We start from the raw sequence: 20699 nt of genomic DNA on the forward strand, positions 1-20699 counted from the left end.
CCCATACGCAACTACGTTGTGTACGGACTGCAGGGATCCGTGTCATCGCTAAGCGATGGTGCGGGAAATACAAACAAAAAAAGGTGTACTGTACATGACTGCCTGCGTGAGTAGGCAGTTATACGCAGTACATTACGCGCCACGGCCAGGCTCACAGCTGGGATCCGCAGTGGGCCTCCGCAAGCGAATTCCACATACAGCCGTGTGAGCCCAGCGTTATTCAGATCGCTGCCTGTAATACTTAATTTACAAGAAGCCCCGGGAACGCTCGCCTTTTTGCAGTTCCAGGAGCAGCTTGTTGAGCGCCTTCTGTGTGAGACCGCCGCACCTCCGCAAGATTACGAAGACTCACAGAACACCACTTTTTACACCCCGTCCCTGTCACTGGGTCAAGAAATACCCCCCCAAAAAGGATAAGAGGAGGGGGAATACCAGATTTTATTGCCCCATGTACCCATCCCAGCCAGGCCCCCGTAATTACCCCTGTCTTCGAAAAAAAACACACGGTTTACATTATTGCTTTTATCTAAGATTGGGGGAAGGCCAAAAAGGGCGCGGAGGTGTGTGTGTGGGGAATTATTTTTAAGGAGTCAATTTTTTTTTCCGCACAAGTGTTCTATGGGGCCTGGAATTTATTCAGTTGTGCCCTGCAATCCAACGAGTGTTCCCTCCATTATAGGCCTAGTCATGTGTCCTGTAAGTAGATTAGGGCCACAAAAGGTATGTTTCTGAACACGGAACAAAGGGGGGTATCCATTTTGGGGTGAACGTCTTCATTCCTATGTACGCTATACAAAAAAAAACCTGTTTTTAAATTGACGCAATTCCCCCAAAAAATGAAAATCGTAATTTTTTTTCCTTCTGCTTTCCTTAGATTCATTCAAATACTGTGGGGTCAAAATATGCAGTAATCCCCTAGATGAACTCGTTCTTTATCGTTTTGGCTGCTCAATGGCTCTACAATTGGGCAATGGGGCCTAGAATTAATTCAGTTGTACCCTGAAATCCAACAAGTGTTCCTTCCATTATAGGCCTAGCCATGTGTCCTGTAAGCAGATTGGGCCCACAATGGGTAGGTTTCTGAATACGGCACCCACAGGGGTACCCATTTTGGGGTAAAAATTTTCATTCATATGTGTGCTATATAAAGAAAACAGTTTTTAAATTGACACAATTGCCAAACAAAATTAAACTCGCAGTTTTTTCCTACTTCTTTGCTTAGATTTATTCAAAAATTGTTGGGTAAAAATTCTCAGTAGACCCCTAGATGAATTCATTAAGGGGTCTAGTTTTCAAAATGGGGTCATTTGTGGGGGTTCTTTATGGTTTTGGCCGCTCAAGAACTCTACAAGTGGGCAATGGGGCCTAAATCACCTTCAAGCAAAATTTCTGTTCTGAAAGCCACCAAGTACTCCGTTCAGTTTGGGCCTCTTTGTGCATCCAGACATAAGATAGGGGCCACAATGGCTATGTCTCTGAACACGGGGGAAACAGGGGTATCCATTTTGGGGTGCAAGTCCTTATTCATGTGTGTGCTGTACAAAAAAAGCTGTTTTTAAAATGACAGAATTGCCTAAAAAACACAACTTTTCCTTCTGCTTTGCTTAAATTCCTTCAAAAACTGTGGGGTCAAAATACACAGTACAACCCTAGATAAATTAATTAAAGGGTCTAGTCTTCAAAATTGTGTCATTTGTCAGGGTTCTCTGTGGTTTTGGACACTCAAGGGCTCTACAAGTGTGATATGGGGCATAAAAGGCCTTCAGGCAAAATTTCTATTTTGAAAGCCACCTACTGCTCCTTTCATTTTGGGCCCCTTTGTGCTTCCAGACATAAGATTAAGGTCACAATGGGTATGTCTCTTAACACTGGAGAAACAGGGGTATCCATTTTGGGATGCAAGTCTTCATTCATATGTGTGCTGTTAAAAAAAAAACTTTTTAAATAGTCAGAATTGCCAAAAAAAAGGAAAATCACAATTTTTTACTTCTGCTTTTCTTGAATTCATTCAAAAACTGTGGGGTTGAAATGGGCAGTAAACCCCTAGATAAATTCGTTAAGGGGTCTAGTTTTCAAAATGGGGTCATTTATAGGGGTTTTCTATGGTTTTGGCCACTCAAGAGTCCTACAAGTGAGCTATGGGGCCTAAAAGGCCTTCAAGCAAAATTTCTGTTCTGAAGGACACTGACTACTCCTTTCATTTTGGGCCCCGTTGTGCATAGAGACATAAGATTAGGGCCACAATGGGTTTATTTCCGAATACAGAACAAACAGGAGTATCCATTTTGGGGTGTAAATCCTCATTTTCATGTAAACTATAGAAAACAAATATGTCTTTAAAATGACATATTTGCAAAAATATGAAATTTTATTTCTTCTCCTCTAAATTGCATTAATTCCTGAAAAAAAACTGTGGGTTCAAAGTACTCATGACCCCCCTCAGTGAATACATTAAGGGGTGTAATTTTTAAAATAGGGTCATTTGTAGGGGTATCTATAATTCTGACACCTATGAGCCTTTGCAAACTTGGCTTGGTGTAGGAAAACAAAGTGTTCATCAAAATGCTGAAAAGTAATGTTAAACTTGTACGTCTCCTAAATATTAAAAAAAAAACGAAAGTTTTTCAAACTTGCATTTATAATAAAGTAAACAGATGGAAATATATATCTTAGCAAAAATTTGTACAGTATGTTTGCACATATTTGAGATATTACAGTTGAAAATGTGAAAAAAAATGACAATTTTTTCAAAATTTTCCCAATATTGGCACTTTTAATAAATATACACAAATTCTAAAGGTCTATTTTTACCACCTAAATGAAGTACAATATGTGGCGAAAAAACAATGTCAGAATCTCTGGGATATGCAAAGTGACACATGACAGATTTCAAAAATTTGGCTTCGTCACTAAGGGGTTAAAGCCAATGTGAAACACTTTAGGTTTTTTTTCACATGTGTGAAAATCTGAATTTCACATAAGTGTTATGATGCATTTTTTAATCAAAAACGCCTTGCATCACTGTGAAAAACGCATGTCGACAAGAGTGATATTGGGCCGTGCTTCTCAGCCACAGATCGCACTCACCTGTGTTAATAAGCCCAAGGCTTCCTTCATAGTACAGTCTCTTCATATTAGGAAGAGAGACCTTATGGGCATTCTAAGGCTCTAGGGTGTGACTACATCTTCTGCACCCACAATAGTTATCTCTCTGGATTTCACACGTCATCATATTCTCAATAATAATAATAATACTGATTTGGTTTGTTTGTTTTCAAGTTACCTCTTCCCCTTTTAGGGCTCATGCCCACGGCCATGACGGATTCCACCAGCAGAATATTGCAGCGGAGTCTGCCATATTGCCTCCCAAAACCCTCATACCTACCACTCCGGATCCTCTGTACGCGACCCGCATGGATGCCTGGCGCACATGTGCAGTACAGCGCATGTAGCGCCAGCAGTGTCAGATGACGCGGTGGGCAGGGCTGAGTATTCACGCGATACTTCCGCTGTGCTACAGCGGAAGTATAGTGTGATGGCCAGCCTGGATTGACTACAATGGAAGCCGGTTGCGCGTATTCCCACGGTATTTAGAACATACAGCTGTTTATTTCGTGCTGCGGAATTCCGCAGCTTGAACATTGAGCTATTAGGTTCAATAGACCTTAAAAGCTGCGGGGCAACGCAGCGTAATTCAGCCGCGTACAATGCGGCAGAAATCTGGCCATGGGCATTAGCCCTTAATGACATTTCTACCTGTGATGGTTTCATTTCAGCAATGACTCTCTGTTGCATAACTAAAATAACAAGGAAGGACAATGTTTATTTATTCATTGCCATGGAAATAACTTTGTGAAGAGTACAATAAATAAAGGCCGCTGTAATCTGTACTTTAACTACTTTTTTGAACAGTCTTTAGGGAAATGGATATAAGGAAAAATCTGTAAGTCTAAAAGACAGTATACTCACTTGCCCTCCCCCCTTGGTATCCAGCTGTGCTGCTCCCGCTACCCCATCCTTTCCCTGTCTGCGGACGACTGCCAGAAGACAGGTGATGCTGCTGACAATCAGAGACCGCAGCATCACACTCCGAGCTCATGGCATTAGCGCTCACATCCTGAGCACCATGATGTCTCTCGTTCTTCCTACTTTCTATTTTCCATTTGTTTTATCAGTATTTCATTCCGGCCATTTCTGTAGAAGGGGCTGCGTCCCTGAAACGCGTTATTTTGCTGGCTATAATTTCATTAATAAAGAAGAATTTGGGTTAATCCCTTTGCTTTTATGTGCTTTATATTACAAGGGTTGCACCCACGGTCCATTATTTCTCCATTTTGCGATTAAGTATTTCTATGCCCCGTTACCTATGGTGACTGTTATTGGACGGGCAGCACCCTAATAACTATTCTACAAAAACTATTCTGAATATTAGGATCACATCCCTAATAGGAGTCACTCCACCCCTCTTCTCCTAAATTCTTAAAGGGCCTTTAAAATTAATCTTTCATTCAGATATTTCAGGATTTGGCTAAGGAATCCAATTCGATATAAAATTACCATTCCAGTCCATGTGATATTCCAGAGACCAATTGAAGGGCTTGGGAAAAGAACAATGATAGTCTAAGTTTTTGTGTTTTTAACCAGAACCTTCTATTCTGTAGATTAATATTGTAAAATTTGTTGGTGAAGGCAGATAAATGCAAAGAAAATGCAAAGTCCATTCCAGATCCGTGCAAAGAAAATACTGTTGCTAGAAGAACACCGATCTGCAGGCTCTAAAATAATCTGTGCTAGTGGAATGCCATGATTACTATGATCATTTGCCAAGATGCACTTCTATATTACGGACGCAAAACAGTGGCCAAAATACGGTAGTGTGCTCCCGGCCTAGGGTAAAGATAAAAACATTTTCTTTATACGGGGTGGGCATGGAAAAGTAGCCCTGCACTTCACTCTTATGAAAGCTGTCTGAAAGATAATCAGTCTTTATTGCCCACAGCAACCAATCACAGCACAGCTTTCATTTCTTATGCTGCTGAGGTATGCTACATAACTTTCAGCCATGTTTTCAGCATGTATTCAGTGTTCACAGATCCATCTCATTGTATACTTTAGGCTAGACGAGTTGAGAAACTTTCAGATTAAAATAATCAATTTTCATTTCAAGTGGACTTTGATCATTCTTTCCCGAGCCCCTCAAAAAATGTCAAACATTAATGGATATGTTTGTTTGCTTTCAGGAGACTGTGAAAGGACCTGTAATCCCACGGTTTACCGTACACCTGCCCAGTATAATCACCTGCTTACATCAGCTTACTCGAAGTCTGGAGACAATGGTTTTGAGATTGTGATGTCAAAGTCAGTGCAAACATATATAAAGGTGAGACAACATCTGCCTGTTCTTGCAATCACACAGGCAGTATATAGATCAGTTATCAATTTAACCAACATCCTAACTGCATCTGAAGGTTTCTGTACTTCATATATAAAACTTCACAAAGAGTAGAGCCCCATGACTATACAGCATGTTGGTTACTGTGAATGGTCTGTGAAAAGCTAGGCAGCTAATAGATTGGGACAGACAATCGCCTATCCGTGTCTTACTAAAACCATTACAGAAGAGACCGTCCATTGTAAGATTAACCCCTTAAGGACATGGACTATTTTGGCGTTGAGGACCAAGCGATTTTTGGTATTTTTCCATCTCCATTTTTCAAAAGCCATACCTTTTTTTTTTTTATGTCGACGCGGCCATATAAGAGGGTTTTTTTGCGTGGCGAGCTGTAGTTTTTATCGGTGCCAATTTTGGGTACATAGGCTATATCGTAAAACTTTTATTATTTTTTTTATGATAACAGGGAGAGAATACGCATCAATTCTGCCATAGATTTTTTTTTTACAGCGTTAATCGTGCAGCATAAATGACACACTAAATTTTTCTGCGGGTCGGTACGGTTACAACGATACCAAAATTCTTATATTTTTTTTTAGGTTTTTACACTTTTTTGCAATAAAAACCCTTTTTTTGGAAATCTTTTTTTTTCTCTATAGCTGCATTCAAAGTCCTGTAACTTTTTTATTTTTCTATGTACGGAGCTCTATAAGGGCTTATTTTTTGCGAGACGAGCTGTAGTTTTTGTTGATTCCATTTTGGGGAATGTACGGCTTTTTTGATCACTTTTATTGCATTTTTTGGGAGGCAAAATGCTAAAAATTAGCATTTTGCCTCTGTTTTTTTAGCGTTTTTGTTACGCTTTTTGCCGTACAAAATAAAAAGCATGTTCAACTTTTTGTACACGTAGTTACGGACGCGTCAATACCCAATATGTGGGGTTTTAATTTTTTTTTACCTTCTTTTATGCTAATATTAGAAAAAGCATAAAAGAAGGGTTTTTTTACATTTTTTTTTACATTTTTTCTTTTTTTACATTTTTCTTTTCTTTTTTTTTACACAATTTGAGTCCCTCTGAGGGACTTGCAGCACTATGCCTATGATCGCTGTCATAAGGCATGGCAGAGCTACTTTTCTGCCATGCCTTATCGCTTATACAGCGATCATAGACATTGGCAATACAGGCCGCCAGTGTCTGGCATCCTGTTGCCATGGTGACAGGCCGGGCTGTCGCGATGACATCGCGAGAGCCGGCCGGAGACACAAAGGGAGCGCGCTCCCTCTGTGAACTCTTTCCCTGCCGCGATCTACTTAGATCGCGGCAGGGAAGGGGTTAACAGCGGGGGGCGTATCTCCGATGTCCCCCCGCTGTTGCAGCGGGACGCCGGCTGTGACTGACTCATTCATATGTGATCTTGCGCTATCCCCAGGACGTACCGGTACGTCCTGTTGCGGGAAGTACCAGGCTCCCAGGAGGTACCGGTACGTCCTGGGGCGGGAAGGGGTTAAAAAATAAAAATCTGCTATTGGACTTTGTTACGGATACATGGCAAAATTTGCAGTAAATTTGTTGTAAAGCCCACATATGTTGCATACAGATTTGCCACAGATTTTGGTGCAGATTTGTGTCAAGAGGGGTGTCATCTCTCCTTAAGGAGAGCACCCAAAAGTATGTGGAGACACCGAGGGGGTGAGTGGGTCAGTGGATGTCATCATCTCTCCCCAAGCAGAGTACCCAGTAGGGGTGTGAGAAGACACCTGAGAGGTGAGTGAGGAGACTTACACGGCCATGCAAGCCCCTCTGGGTAATTTGTGGAAGTAAGGAAGATGGAACAATACCTCTGCAGCGCCACCTACTTGATGGCAGCATTCCTTCAAATCAATGTCAGACCCTTTTTACAGGTCTTTATAACAATAATTGGGAATTAGATACCAAGCCAGAAAACCATATACTTATAGCTGTTTCAGGATGTTTGCCCCTCATCTGTGTGCAGTAGGTTTCTGGCTTGGCTTTTGAGAGGCCTGTGATGTGGGCCAAGAGGGGTGTTGTCTCTCCTTAAGGAGAGCACCCAAAAAGTGTGTGGGGACACCTACGGGGTGAGTGGGTCGGGGGATGTCATTGTCTCTCCCAAGGAGAGCACCCTGAAGAGGTGTGAGAAGGCACCTGAGAGGTGAGTGAGGAGACTTATATGGCCATGCAAGCTCCTCTGGGCAATTTATGCAAATACGGATGATGGGTGCAGATTTGCAACAGATTTCAACCCGCTTATTTCTGGGAGTGAAATCTGCAGTGATAATCCACAGCATAAATTGATATGTCGCAGATATAAAATCTGCACTGCATATCACTTTACACTGCAGATTGTTTTTCTTGAAATCTCCCCCACGTGGCCTTTACTGTAATATGCTGCAGATTTTCTGCATCCAAATCCATAGCAAAAAAAAACACAGTATATTTCACCATGTGTGAACATACCCCAGAATCTTAGCTCAAACTATTTAGCTGTCATTCAAGCTCCACAATGCTGGATAGCATGAATGAAGAATAAATCCTCACGTAATTAAAATGTTTTTGCATTATTTTACTTGCATTGTATTCCCCTATATCAGAATACACTCCACATGTCAATACGGGAATTTCTTCTTTCTTAGCAGAGCAGCCTATTATTCTCTATCCTTTGTGTTATACCTCTTATATCGCTGTAATCACACTAGTTCTTTCTTTGACGTCCTTTGTTCTGCTTCCATATCATAACCATATTATTTATGTGTTACAGGTAAAGAAAAATCAGAACCAGGTTTGCTGGATGCTGCAGAAGGTCCCACGGAGCACTAATAGTCACCAGGGTTATACAACATTCCAGCAGTTCCTTGATAATCAGCAGTATTCCCGGAAAGGAATACTCAGATATGAGAAGATATTTGGGGATGGCTTTGTGAGCACCGGAGGGCTGGAAACAACTAAGGTAAGACATGTTCAGGGGAAGAAAGTTAGGGGTGTAGGACGTAATATTCTTCTTAAGAAGATGCAAGAAATATTCTCTTTTCTGTAAACACGCCAATTTTTCACTTGTAGGAGTTTATTGCCATGCTAAACCTTGTCCCTGGTCAGCGAGTCATTGATGTGGGCTGTGGCATTGGTGGAGGAGACTTCTACATGGCCAAGGTAGGTCCACATTGTCATAGTTATTTATCTACATAACACTGTTTATATTCTGTGGGAAAAATGTATTCTAAATAGATTGGCTTGGGCTTCCAAAAGGTTTCATTCATAATTGCAAGACCTACCTGTCACATTGTACTCCTGGGACATGTAGTTCTATTGGTTTCCAGGAGCACACTGTTGCAGATGTGGTTGATTTGGCTGAATGACGGTGTGGAGTTCTCCAGCAAGCCAATCGCCATCGGTTTGTGCACATAAATACTAGCCCCTCTTACTAGAGGGTGCTGGTCATTAATCCATTATCATCTTTTCAGTACTTGGTGTCATGTATGCTGCTATCTTGAGTTGCTTTCCCCACCTTCCTAGCAGACGGTCTGGACACCTGATCTCACTGTCTGCATGTTCTATGGGCCCCTGCTCCCTTCCCTTTTATCAGGTGCGGCCTCCAGACATCTGATATCCTGTATGATGTCAGGTGGTGATATCTGACAACATGTTTCCTTTTACATCTGGTTGGGGTCTGACTCTGTAGTCCATTTCTTGGTGTGTGGACACTTGAACTAATTCCTGTTTTAGCTATGCATGCATGTGTTTCTGAGTGGGGTTTCCTTCTGTCTGTGAGGTGAGCAGACTTCAGGTGTGAACAATGACTCAGGATGCCATGACGTCGACGTCTCGGCAACCCCAACCTCGGCAAAGTTCTTGAAACACATTGGGATGTAGTTGCCATTTTTCACGCTTTTTGTGCTGTGAGATTGTGTTGTATATCCCCCCATCTGAGAAGACTGGCATCCATGGTGAGGACCAGCCACTGAAGTGCCCGAAAGGATTGTCCCAGGTGAGCCTGAGGGAAGTCTAGGCATCACTGTAGGGAGCATCACAGTGTCAAATGTAGATGGATCTTTCTATTGAGTAAGCGAGCAGATTTGTTCCACCTAGAGAGGATTGTCCACTGGAGAGTTTGGGCATGAAATTTGCTAGTGAAAGGGATGGGTAGAGAGTCCAGCAGTGTGCACCCCAGTGCTCACCTGCCTTTGAGAAGGGAGTTCTCTGGTTCTAGAGGAACACTATGGCTGGTGGGTCAGGGTCCAGTTAGCGGTCGACCATGCCTCCTGTTCTTCTGAGGGTAGGACAGGCAAAAGGATGGTTAACGCCACATTGTTCGGCCTCCTCCATAGGGTAACAGGGAAAGTCTAATGCCAGCCCTATATTCTGAGATTCAGAGAAAATAACAAACACTGAAGACTGGCGACATGTTTCTATGACTTTGGGAAGTGAGAGATTTAGATTATGTACGTAAAATTTTGACGCTAATTGTTTTGCACTTACAATTGAATAATCGAGTTGGGACCCATTAGCTTTTCCTATTTATGACATAACCAATGCTCGTGTCAAATTTCACGTTTGTCTGTCCCACTCATCTCTTAGCGTCTCAAAAAGATCAAACTGGAAGGCCTTTCAGTGATCCTTGTGGCTCCGGACACGCTTGACACACGTGGTACTCTGTTGCGTCTACATCTTTGAGAAGATCTCCTTACAGGGACCCCACTTACATCCGAGTTTATCCACTCTTTGTTTAATGACATGGTGGTTGAAGCTGTGATCCTGGGAGCCCATGGTTTCACGGAACCTGTCATCCATACTATGATGAATGCTAGAAAACCCACATCCGCTCGTGTTTACCACTGTGCATGGAAGGCTTTCTTCCTCTGGTTCGAGCAATGACATTTACATCTCATGCATTTTTGTCTGTCCCACCTCCTGTAATTTCTCCAAGAGCGTCTTGACATGGGTTTGTGCCTCATTTCCTTAAAAGGTCAGGTATCGGCCTTGTCTATTCTTTTTCGGAGTCCTTTGGTGTCAAAATTGACTGCTCGCACGTTCATACATGGAGTCGCGCATGCCGCCCTTCTCTACCATTCTTCAGTTCCATCTTGAGACTTTAATCTGGTCCTAGATGCCTGGCAGTCACATCCCTTCAAGTCTTTGCATAACATTCTGGCTTGCTGCTTGGCCTGCAAGATATTGTTTTTGCTGGCTGTCACATCCATTCGCCAAGTCTCCGAACTTGCAGCCATGTCAGTCAAGTCCCCATTCACTGTATTGCATCAGGAAAAGTTGGTCCTCCACCCTGTGCCCTCCTTCCTGCTGAAGGTGGTGTTGTCTTTCCACAATAATGAGGACCTTATTCTACCCTCTTTCTGTCCTTCATACTCATCGAAGGCACAAGCTCTCCATAGGTTGGATTTAGTTCATACTCTGTGAATTTACTTGTCTCAGACATCCACCTTCAAGTGTCCTGACCCTTTTTTTGTGATTCCTAATGGTACGAGACGTGACCTTGAGGCTACCGAGGGTGTCATTTCACATTCAACCTGAGCTGTGGGCGCCTCCAGGGTGGAACGCAACGGTGCTTCTGCTCTTCAAATTTGCAAGGCTGCCACATGGACCTCTATACACTTTTCAAAAGTTTTACAAAGTTCACAAATTTCATCAGCTGACACCTCTCTTCCTCGGTGTGTGCTGCAGATGGCTATATAATTGATTGCATGATTTCCTCTCTAAAATTACCACCCCTGCAGACTGCTCTAGAAAGCCCCTTGGTCTTCAGCTGTGTCCCCTAATGACATGGATGAGACTGTTTGCACTGCCATAAAATCTTTCTCACCTTGTTCATTTGGGAACACAGCACCTACGCAATTGGCTCTTTGTTGAAGTGTTTATTCTCGGTGACCCGCATGGTGTTCTACTGTTTACTGTTTTAATGTATCATTGTTTTCATCCTACTCTGCTTCTGCTACTGCTTGCATACAAACCGATTAGCTTTGTTAGTGTGGGCACCTAAGCACTAAGCAACAGACTGGGGAAAATGACAGTACTGGCATACAAAACGCGGAAGGGGAAACTGACCCTGTGCTAAAGGGAAGATGACTAGACTCTACCTAACAAGCAGAGCGATCGTCCCAATAAAGGCGGCCCCACGCTTGAACCTCGGCCCTGGCTCTCCCAGAATTGCTGGTACACGGAACCAGGACAAGTACGACCAAACAAATGCACAAACTCACTTACCACAGCAGATGATAAAGCTGAATATAAAGACGAGGGATTGGTTTGCACATTGGCCAATGAACTTAAACTGCAAGGCTGCGATCAAAGCTCCTTGTGTCTTGCAGTCACTGCTCTAGCATGACACAAAACAGGCAGCACAGGACACCAAGCACTCAGCAAGCTGCAAGCTGACCAGACACTACACACACAGCAAGCTACAAGCTGACATGACACAGGCACAAAGACTGAGGAAATACAGCTTCCTCTTGCAGGGGGCTGGGGTATATATCTACCCCCAAACACAGGGGATTGGCTGACCAGTACAACCACACCCAGCCAGCTCAATTAACCTTCACCTGTGCAGGTGTGCTTCTGGAACCCTGTAGAACAGCAAACTCCAGCAGAACCTAACAAGCTTGGTAGGAGGAGTTGACACTCTTCTGTTTAGTGTCCGCTTCCTAGTGGCAGTACCTATACCCATGATCTTCAACTGTGTACTGCAAAGAATGAGATAAGACAGAGATTTTATGGTAAGTGCAAGAAATCTCGTTTTTTGTCTCTGGGTTAGTTCCACTTTATTAATAGTAGCTCTTTTCTGAACACTTAGGCCACATATGCTTGTTTTTTTCTTTTACTGTTGACAGACGTATGGGGTTGAAGTCCTAGGGATGGATCTGTCATCTAACATGGTGGAAATTGCCATGGAGAGGGCTGTGAAGGAGAATGCTCCTGAGGTGAGTTATGTAACTAAGCCTGTTGGGTAGGTTGGAGAATTAGCAACACTGCTCGTAGCGGACTTCCATTTTACACGTCGCTTGCACTCTGCAGCTTTGTGCACCATCCCATTTGCCTGCATCCTCCTCCATATGTGGCTGATTGGGGTTACTTGCATCCTAGATCGCCGACCTCTCCGTCGGGAATGGGCACTTAGGCCTTAGTCAGACGGGCGTTTTTTCGCGCGATTTGCGGATCGCATGACGGATGCGCATCCACAAATCGCGTGACCGATGCCCGAAAATCGCCCGAAAATCTGCTCCTAGCCGCGTTTCATTAGAAACGGGCCGGAGCTGTCCAGCGCATTGCATTCAATGGAGCCGGCAATACAGCTGGCTCCATTGAAAGCAATGCGCTGCGGGCGAGTGTGGGATGAATTGTCGGGAAGGGCTTAAATACCGTATTTTTCGCTCTATAAGACGCACTTTTTTTCCCTCCAAAATGGGGAGAAAAAGTCTGTGCGTCCTATAGAGCGAATGTGCAGCCGGCGTACAAAGCCAACACAGCAGGAGAGCAGAGCGGCCGGCCCAACAGCTGATTGGTGGGGGCGGGGAAGTAGCAGGGAGCTCAGCTGTTTTACGGGCGGCCACGGCTCCTGCTATGAAGCTCACAGATAGTGTGATAATGATCGCTCCATAGCAGAGCCCAGCGCTCATAAAACAGCTGATTGGTGGGGGTGGGGAGCAGCAGGGAGCTCGACAGTTGGTCGGGCAGCCAGCGGCTCCTGCTATGAAGCCCACAGACAGCGTGCCATAGCAGAGCCCAGCGCCCATAAAACAGCTGATTAGTAAGAGGAACTGCTGCCCCCCCCTCTGACTTATCTATCAGCTGTAGTTAAAGACAGCTATCACATCTGCCGGCTACATAGCAGGGGGGAAGGGGAGAGAGCTGCTTGTATGTTGTATACATTTTGGGCTATTTATGCACAGATATCTACTCCATACATAACCATAATGAGACATACCATGCAGAGCTCCTGGAAAGTTGGGTGACAACTAATGGAATCCTCATTACATTGTCACCCAGCTCTTCCAGGATCCTGAATGCCAACTCCAGAGTTATTCAAGCAAGTATACAACATGCATTGCTATAACTAGTCAAACATGGCATTCAGGGCTCCTGGAAAGCTAGGTGACAAGTAGAAAGATAACCATTACATTTACACTCAGCTTTCCTGGATCCTTAATGGCAGGTTGATCTGATGGTATATACTTCGTTCCGAGGCAGTACTACTGCTCTTTATTCCTAATGTAATACCTCCCTCACTGCCTGGTCTGGGGGAGTTCAAAATCATTTTTTCCCCATTTTCCTTCTCTAAAACCTAGGTGCGTCTAATCATCAGGTGCGTCTTATAGAGCGAAAAATACGGTATATAAGCCCTTCCCTGCAATTCATCCAGAAAAGTGTTAAAATAAAAAATATATATATACTCACCTTGTCCCGGCAGACGAAGTTCCGCGCAGCCGGCCTCCAGTGGGTGTGAAGGGGGTGTGAGTCAGACCTGCCACCTGATTGGCTCAGCGCTGAGCCAGTCAGAGGCAGGTCTGACTCACACCCCCTTCACACCCACTGCAGGCCGGCCGTGCGGAACTCCGGCTGCCGGGAGCAGGTGAGTATATATATATTTTTTATTTTAACATTTTTCTGGATGAATTGCAGGGAAGGGGTTATATATTTAAGCCCTTCCCGAAAATTCATCCCGCGCACGCCGGCAGCCCATTGCTTTCAATGGAGCCGGCTGTATTGCTAGCTCCAATGAATTCAATGGGCAAACATCGTTCTTCTCTGCCACAGCTGTTACAGCTGTGGCAGAGAAGAATGATTTGTCTTCTATATGTTCTCAATGGGGTCGGCGCTGCTGCCGCTGGCCCCATTGAGCGCATATAGAGAAGAGAACAGGAATCGCAGATCGCAGATAGGCGCGATCTGCGATTTCTGTTCTATAATTTATCGGACGAGCGCATAAAAAGCGCTCATGTGTCCGATACCATTGCAAAGCAATGGTTTTAAAAAATCGCCGGACGCATGCGCATGCGCAAATCGCGCGAAAAAACGCCCGTCTGACTAAGGCCTTAATGTACAAACACTCCAGAGACAGGAACTTTTTAAAAATCTGGCACCTGCCAGTTTTATTTCACATCAAAGCATAGCAAAACTTGTGGTACATACAATATCCATGGTTCACAACCCACAGAGTCCCCATCACAAACCTCCCACCCGGGGCATCTAAAGGGCATCCTCCTCTTTCAGATGGGTGACAGGCCCATACTGGTCCAAACTGCACCTTAGGCTCCAAGTTTCTGATGGCTGCTCCTACAGACTGTCTCTATCTGGCTAGCAGCCAGCTTTTTTCCCCCTGTGTGTGGTAGGAGCTGATCTTTTTATCTAGTTTCTGCCACCCTCACAGATGTTCTCTTTCTCTCAGGTATCAGAATCGCTGTCTATCGCCCTCTCCAAGCCATCTGTACACTGCACTCCTACAATATTTTCTATAGACCTCTAAGCATCCGTGTTCAGCCGCTGAGAGGAACCAACAGGCAGCACAGACAGATGAAGGGACACAATGCTCTGCATCCCCCTCGTTTTAGCAACCAGTTGGTGTCTCAGCAGCAGAACCCCCACTATCAAAAATTTTAACATGTTCCTCTGACATGTCAAAAGTTTGAAAAAGCGCAGTTACTCTTTAATCAGTGATAGAACCATGTGTTCTGGTAGACCTAACTACCAGCATTTCCTCATCAAAAACCCTGTCAAAATCTGCACCATTGCTGCAGATTTTAACTCAAAATCAGCTGTGGATCTGCAGCTGATCTCAGCCTGCGCTACGCTCTTCTCACTTCCTAATACTGTGTGCTGCTGTACCCAGAGCACAGTATGCACTGGCAATTGCTGCTGAGCGCCACCACTGGCTTTCATGTGTTAAGACAGTCCTGTGATGCCACTTCAGTATCACATGATTGGTGATGGTGGCACTCATTAGCAGTTGCCCATATGCACTGCGTTCTGGGTACTGCAGCACGCAGTATTTTGAGATGAGAGGATAGCAGGCGAGGATGAAATCAGCTGCAGGCATGCACCTGATTTCCAGTCAAAATTGTACCAATTATATAGATTTTGATGGGGGTTGTGATGCGGAAATGATGCAGATTTGCTATGAGATTTTCTGCAGCATTTCTGCTATGTGTGAAGATGCCCTTCTAAGGTTTTATAAAACCTTTTCTTATTTTAGCAGGTGCAGTTTGAAATAGGAGATGCCACAAGAAGGATCTTCCCTGAAGCATCATTTGATGTGGTGTACAGCCGAGACACCATTCTGCACATCAATGACAAAGGAGCACTTTTCAGGAAGTTCTATGTAAGACCAAATGAAAACTTAAGTGACCTTGGGGGGGGGGGGCAGAAATGTCACTCCCCCATTTCCCAGTTTTCCTACTGTATTATCAGATAAAAGTGGTAGTGATTAGATACAGTATATGCAGTTATCTTTACCATCTATGCATAGCTTTTCCAAAAGTGGATCTTTATTTTTTCAATATTTAAAGCATTGCGTAAGGGAAAAATAACTTTTTAAAATTTTCTGTATAAACTTTTAGATGCCTTTAAACAACACTAAAAGCACTGATAGAGCCGGAGCTACAGCCCTTTGAAGTAGAACGACTTGCGTTTGTCCAAAACTGTAATATCTCTCTTCTGCAGAATGAACAACACTCATTCTAAACTGTAGGGGAGTTAATGCTGAACAACCCCATTAAGGACTGTTGCATTTAATTTTGTCTTTTCTCTCAGGTGGCCTGCCTGAAGCACCATAAAGTAACTTATGATGCTGTTAGGCGAGGTGACAGGGATCTGAATGATGTATTTTTTGTACTCCCCTGCTTCCTTGTTCCCACGGTGCCCAGCGCTGAAGTCGTGCGGTACACAAAAATCTGACTCTTTTCAGTGCCTTGTGCATGCACTCACCCATACAAGTCTATGGAGGAGCATGTGCACCGCAATCTGAAAAGATTCAGATTTCTGTGCAAAGTGTGGACTTCAGTGGCAGGCACCGCAGGGAGCAGGTGAGTATAAAAATGCACCATCCAGCCACTGTCACCTTGCCTAACAGCACCATAAGTTAGTTATTGATGAATTAGAGCGGTGACAGGTTCCCTTTAAATGTGGTATGTTTTTTTTCTTCTTTTCATTCTTTTACAGTCTTGGCTGAAACCAGGAGGGAAACTCTTAATAACAGATTACTGTTGTGGTGGACGGCCGTGGTCTTCAGTGTTTGAGGAGTATGTGAAGAAGAGGGGTTATGTTCTATATACACCTGAGCAGTATGGCAAGGTAATTCGAGAACACACGTAGGGCTGCTATGGGTGCTCATCTTTCAGTACATGGTAGCTATGATCTTAGTATTTCAAAGGTAAAAGACTTTTCCCATCTGAAGAACCACATTTCTTTTTAGTTTACTGAAAAGCAGGCAACTGGAATACATTTGTGCTAGAGGGGGGCAATATATAAATGGCTTTATGCTAGCTTTATGATGCAAAAATTTGAACCTTTTTTAATTTTACACTGCTCTTGTCGCTAATCATAAAGTGTGTGGGGCCTGCAGAAGGTGGGGCCTTGACAGCTTTACAGATTTATTATAATTTATGCTAGAAATTGGCATACATTATAAGACAAATTTAACTTCTTAGCTGTGCCATTGGGGGACACAGTGAAGACCTTGTGTATAGCTCCTGCCACTAGGATATGGACACTAAGCAAAGGAAGAGTGGACTCCTCCTACCAGCTATACCCCTCCCATAGTTAAAAAGGTGGTGGTCTTCACCACCGGTGAATGCTCCAGCGTCACAACTGTCCAAACGCACTACCCTGTCCCTGGCAGATGCGTCATCTTTTAAAGAACAGCACGATAGACGACTGGAATCCTTTGCTAAATCGTCTTTCGAGACGACCAGGTCAGCCCTTCATCCCCTCAATGAGGACATCGTGCTGCCCTCATTCTGTCCAGAGCCTTGACATCCTAATGGAACATCATCTGCACCAGCTTGATGTTGTCCGCATACTTTGGATCTATCATTCCCGTACAGAATCCTTCCACTACTCTGATTCTTTGTTCTTTTTACGTTCTTGGATTAATAAAGCTCATTCTAACACTTTGTTGGATTCATGCAGTGATGTGCCATAGTAGACCGTCTACTTGTAACCTTTCACTTCTCTCCTCAGTTCTTGCAGAAAGTTGGTTTTGTCAGAGTTCAGGTTCAGGATCGGACAGAACAATTTGTACAAGTGCTGAAAAAGGAGCTTGCACATACACGAGAGATAAAGCAGGAATTTCTAGAGGTAATGGCCTAAAGTCCTGGGCGGTGTAATGTGCCTGACACAACACTCGGTAATGTCCAGTAATTGTCACTTCCTCTTCCATGTAGAGTTTCTCTGAAGAGGATTACAACTACATTATTGAAGGCTGGAAGGAAAAGCTTCATCGCTGTAGCCTGGGTGATCAGCGCTGGGGCCTGTTCCTGGCCGAGAAACCAAAGGACATCATATAATGACTGGCTTCTTTCAACTTTTAATACTCCAACAGTTTTTACCTGAATGTTTACTTTGTATTTTTGTAAAAATAGTAATGACACGGTTTGGCCATGTCCAAAAATTTTGCTGCAGGTTCTAATTTGTTGCAGGTCCTGGTTTTAGCCCAGTCAATGGGAAAAAATCTGCATGCAGATTCTGTATAAAGAAGAGGTTTCTTTTTTTTTTTTTTTTAAATCAAGGATGTAAATTGAAACATCTGCACTGTATAGACTAAGTAATGATTGCCAACAACTCAAGGACATGAGATTGTACAACATGGCTAGGTGCATCAATAACCTCCTTCTTGTACATATTGTAGCAACTCCCATCAAACTAGAAACCAGAACACACAATGGAGTCATACGCCATCCATTAAAGAGTAAGTATCTTTATTACAAAGTGTATAAAAATTATTTTCCAATAAAGACATTCAAATAAAGTACAAAATGATACATATATAGTACCCCAGTTCACCAATGGCTATCATAAATGTGTCTGTCACATGTATAAAAGAGGTATAACGGTGTGTCGCACATGAATAGATCCCACCGCATGAATGTAATGCATTAGACATTAGTAAAAAACTATCCTAAACATGCTTGTCGCATGCATCCAGCCAGGCCGCTCAAAGGGATTTATTTCCTTTATCTTTCCACCTCATGGCAATGTATAGAATATAGATTAGTACGCTGCAGTGGCAACTAAAAGTGTATGCCCACAAACATGTCCAAGTAAACCCCACATAGTATATATATATATTATCTACTAGCAGTAATTAACCCAATATATACAAAATAGCAGCATTATAACACACTGCCCATATGCCAACTGCACACAGGCGAGAAAACCATGTTGATGAGCGCGATATCGCACTCGCCGGGTGAAGTTAGCCTTAAAAGAATTCAATCTCATCAGCAGACACAGGTAGTTCAATTAGCCCTGCAGAACAAACAAACGTATGGGATAAAGAAGATAGCACTACATAATATGACCATACCCATTTAGTGAGCTGAACTCCGGCACCAAACACCCCTCTAGCTATTTCCTAACATCTAATAGTGCTAGCTTACATGCATGCGGCATTTATGTGGGGCTCACATGGATCTGTCTGTGGGCAGCATACTCTGGCATCGCTTTAGTGCAGTGATTTTATATGTTGTGTATTCTATTATAACAACTTTTGGGATACACAGCGATGCCTCTATTATTCATGCGACAGGCACATTTATGATAGCTATATACTGATGTGTAAGTAAACATCAATGTCTTCTACCCATTGGTGAACCTGGGTCCTGTATATGCGTCGTTCTGTTATTTAATGTCTTTTTTTGAAAAATCATTTTTATACATATTGTAATCGTAAAGATATTTCCTCTTTAATGGATGGATTATGACTCCACTGTATAGACTATGGTGGGGATTCCCTTAAGAAATCAATGGAATACTTTAGATTTGAAGTCTGCTGTTTGGCTCTGTGTGCTGTCTGTGTTAATTGACGAACAGCACACAAACCCATTATAGCCTATAGGACTATGTACACTGCTGCTTTTGTCACATGGACAAAAAAAACCTCATTGCATGTCCTATAGACAAGAATTAGGACGTGCAAATACACATCTATATTCAGGCTGTTTGGATATTGGTTTCGGATGCAAGTTGTGCCCAAGCCTCTCAAACGCAACTGGGACACATGGCCAGTGGGTTGGAGGCTTTACAGGGAGAAAGGCTATAAAATCCCACATTGCATTAATATGTGGCAACTGCTGCTAAGCATGTATGGGAATTGAAAGGCCCTCATTCAGGAACACTGTACATCTGACATCTGACCCCTGTGGTGAAACTGCCATATCAGAACTCAGCCTAAGGGCGGCTTCACACAAGCGTGTTCATACTTTTTAAACTCCACGCAACAGCACGACCTTTATAACCCAAAAAGTCACGCTATTGCGAGCATTTCTACGCATGCGCCTGTGTGAAGCCACCCGAAAACATAGTTTTAAGTATGTTGGGTTAGGTTTATAGAAACTAGAGCATGTGCAAAGTGGTGCAGTTGCCCATGTCACAGTCCAGCTCCCATTTCTTAAGACACCCTTTTGAAAATGTAAGTAGAAATCTGGGTGCTCTGGGCAACTGTGCCAATTTTTTCCCATGTACTAGTTTTAGAAGTTGAATATTTTAAAAATGTTTTAAATTGTGTATTATTCTGTTATTACAAATTACGGTATTACAATCCAAAGACAGAAACAAGTATTAATGGAAATGTATGTCAGCAATACACCTGTTCTAATGAAAATAAAGTTATTTTCTTACAAGTTCTGGTTGTCAGATCCTACATAGGATTAAGTCAGTCGTTAAAGCTCCATTAGCCATAGAAATAGGGGCTTGAAGTTTACCCATAAATTAATTTTACGGCATGTTTTGTTATTGACTTTTTAATTTTGTTACTGACCTTTATGATAGTTTTATCACACATAGGGATATTTGCACATGAAATATTCTTGAGTTCCATCTGATTGTTTTTTTAGCTGTGCTAATTCCATACATATCACAATTCACGTGAATGGGTTCATGTACATGAGTGTTTTGTCAATCAGACTGATGGTCCGCGTTTGAAAAAATCACTGCGTGTCCCGTTTTTGTACAAGTATGAGAATAGAACATGTAATGTACAGTGTCCGACACATCGTTCAGCTATTGGGACAAGTATCCATGTGTTGTGCAATGCAAGTTGTTCACCAGAATCTAGGGCAAAACTTGTAA

The 20699-nt window shown here is 43.1% G+C and overlaps 1 protein-coding gene across 3 annotated transcripts in view; it reads left to right on the top strand.

Annotated features, from left to right (window-relative positions):
* The window catches only part of LOC136604694 (uncharacterized), a 43735-nt gene extending 23510 nt beyond the window's left edge, over positions 1–20225 (top strand). For 2 of the 3 annotated variants that reach the window (XM_066588919.1, XM_066588917.1), the window contains exons 5-12: positions 5241–5380; positions 8170–8358; positions 8469–8558; positions 12248–12337; positions 15607–15732; positions 16572–16703; positions 17592–17708; positions 17795–20225. In XM_066588919.1, the coding sequence (XP_066445016.1) occupies positions 5241–5380; positions 8170–8358; positions 8469–8558; positions 12248–12337; positions 15607–15732; positions 16572–16703; positions 17592–17708; positions 17795–17917 (1007 nt within the window). In that variant the 3' untranslated portion in view covers positions 17918–20225. The remainder of the gene's footprint in view (positions 1–5240; positions 5381–8169; positions 8359–8468; positions 8559–12247; positions 12338–15606; positions 15733–16571; positions 16704–17591; positions 17709–17794) is intronic. The other variant, XM_066588918.1, reaches the window with a different exon arrangement.
* Positions 20226–20699: the final 474 nt, after the last annotated feature.

Source organism: Eleutherodactylus coqui, unplaced genomic scaffold, assembly GCF_035609145.1.
Source record: "Eleutherodactylus coqui strain aEleCoq1 unplaced genomic scaffold, aEleCoq1.hap1 HAP1_SCAFFOLD_425, whole genome shotgun sequence".
In the NCBI taxonomy this organism is placed as follows: Eukaryota; Metazoa; Chordata; class Amphibia; order Anura; family Eleutherodactylidae; genus Eleutherodactylus; species Eleutherodactylus coqui.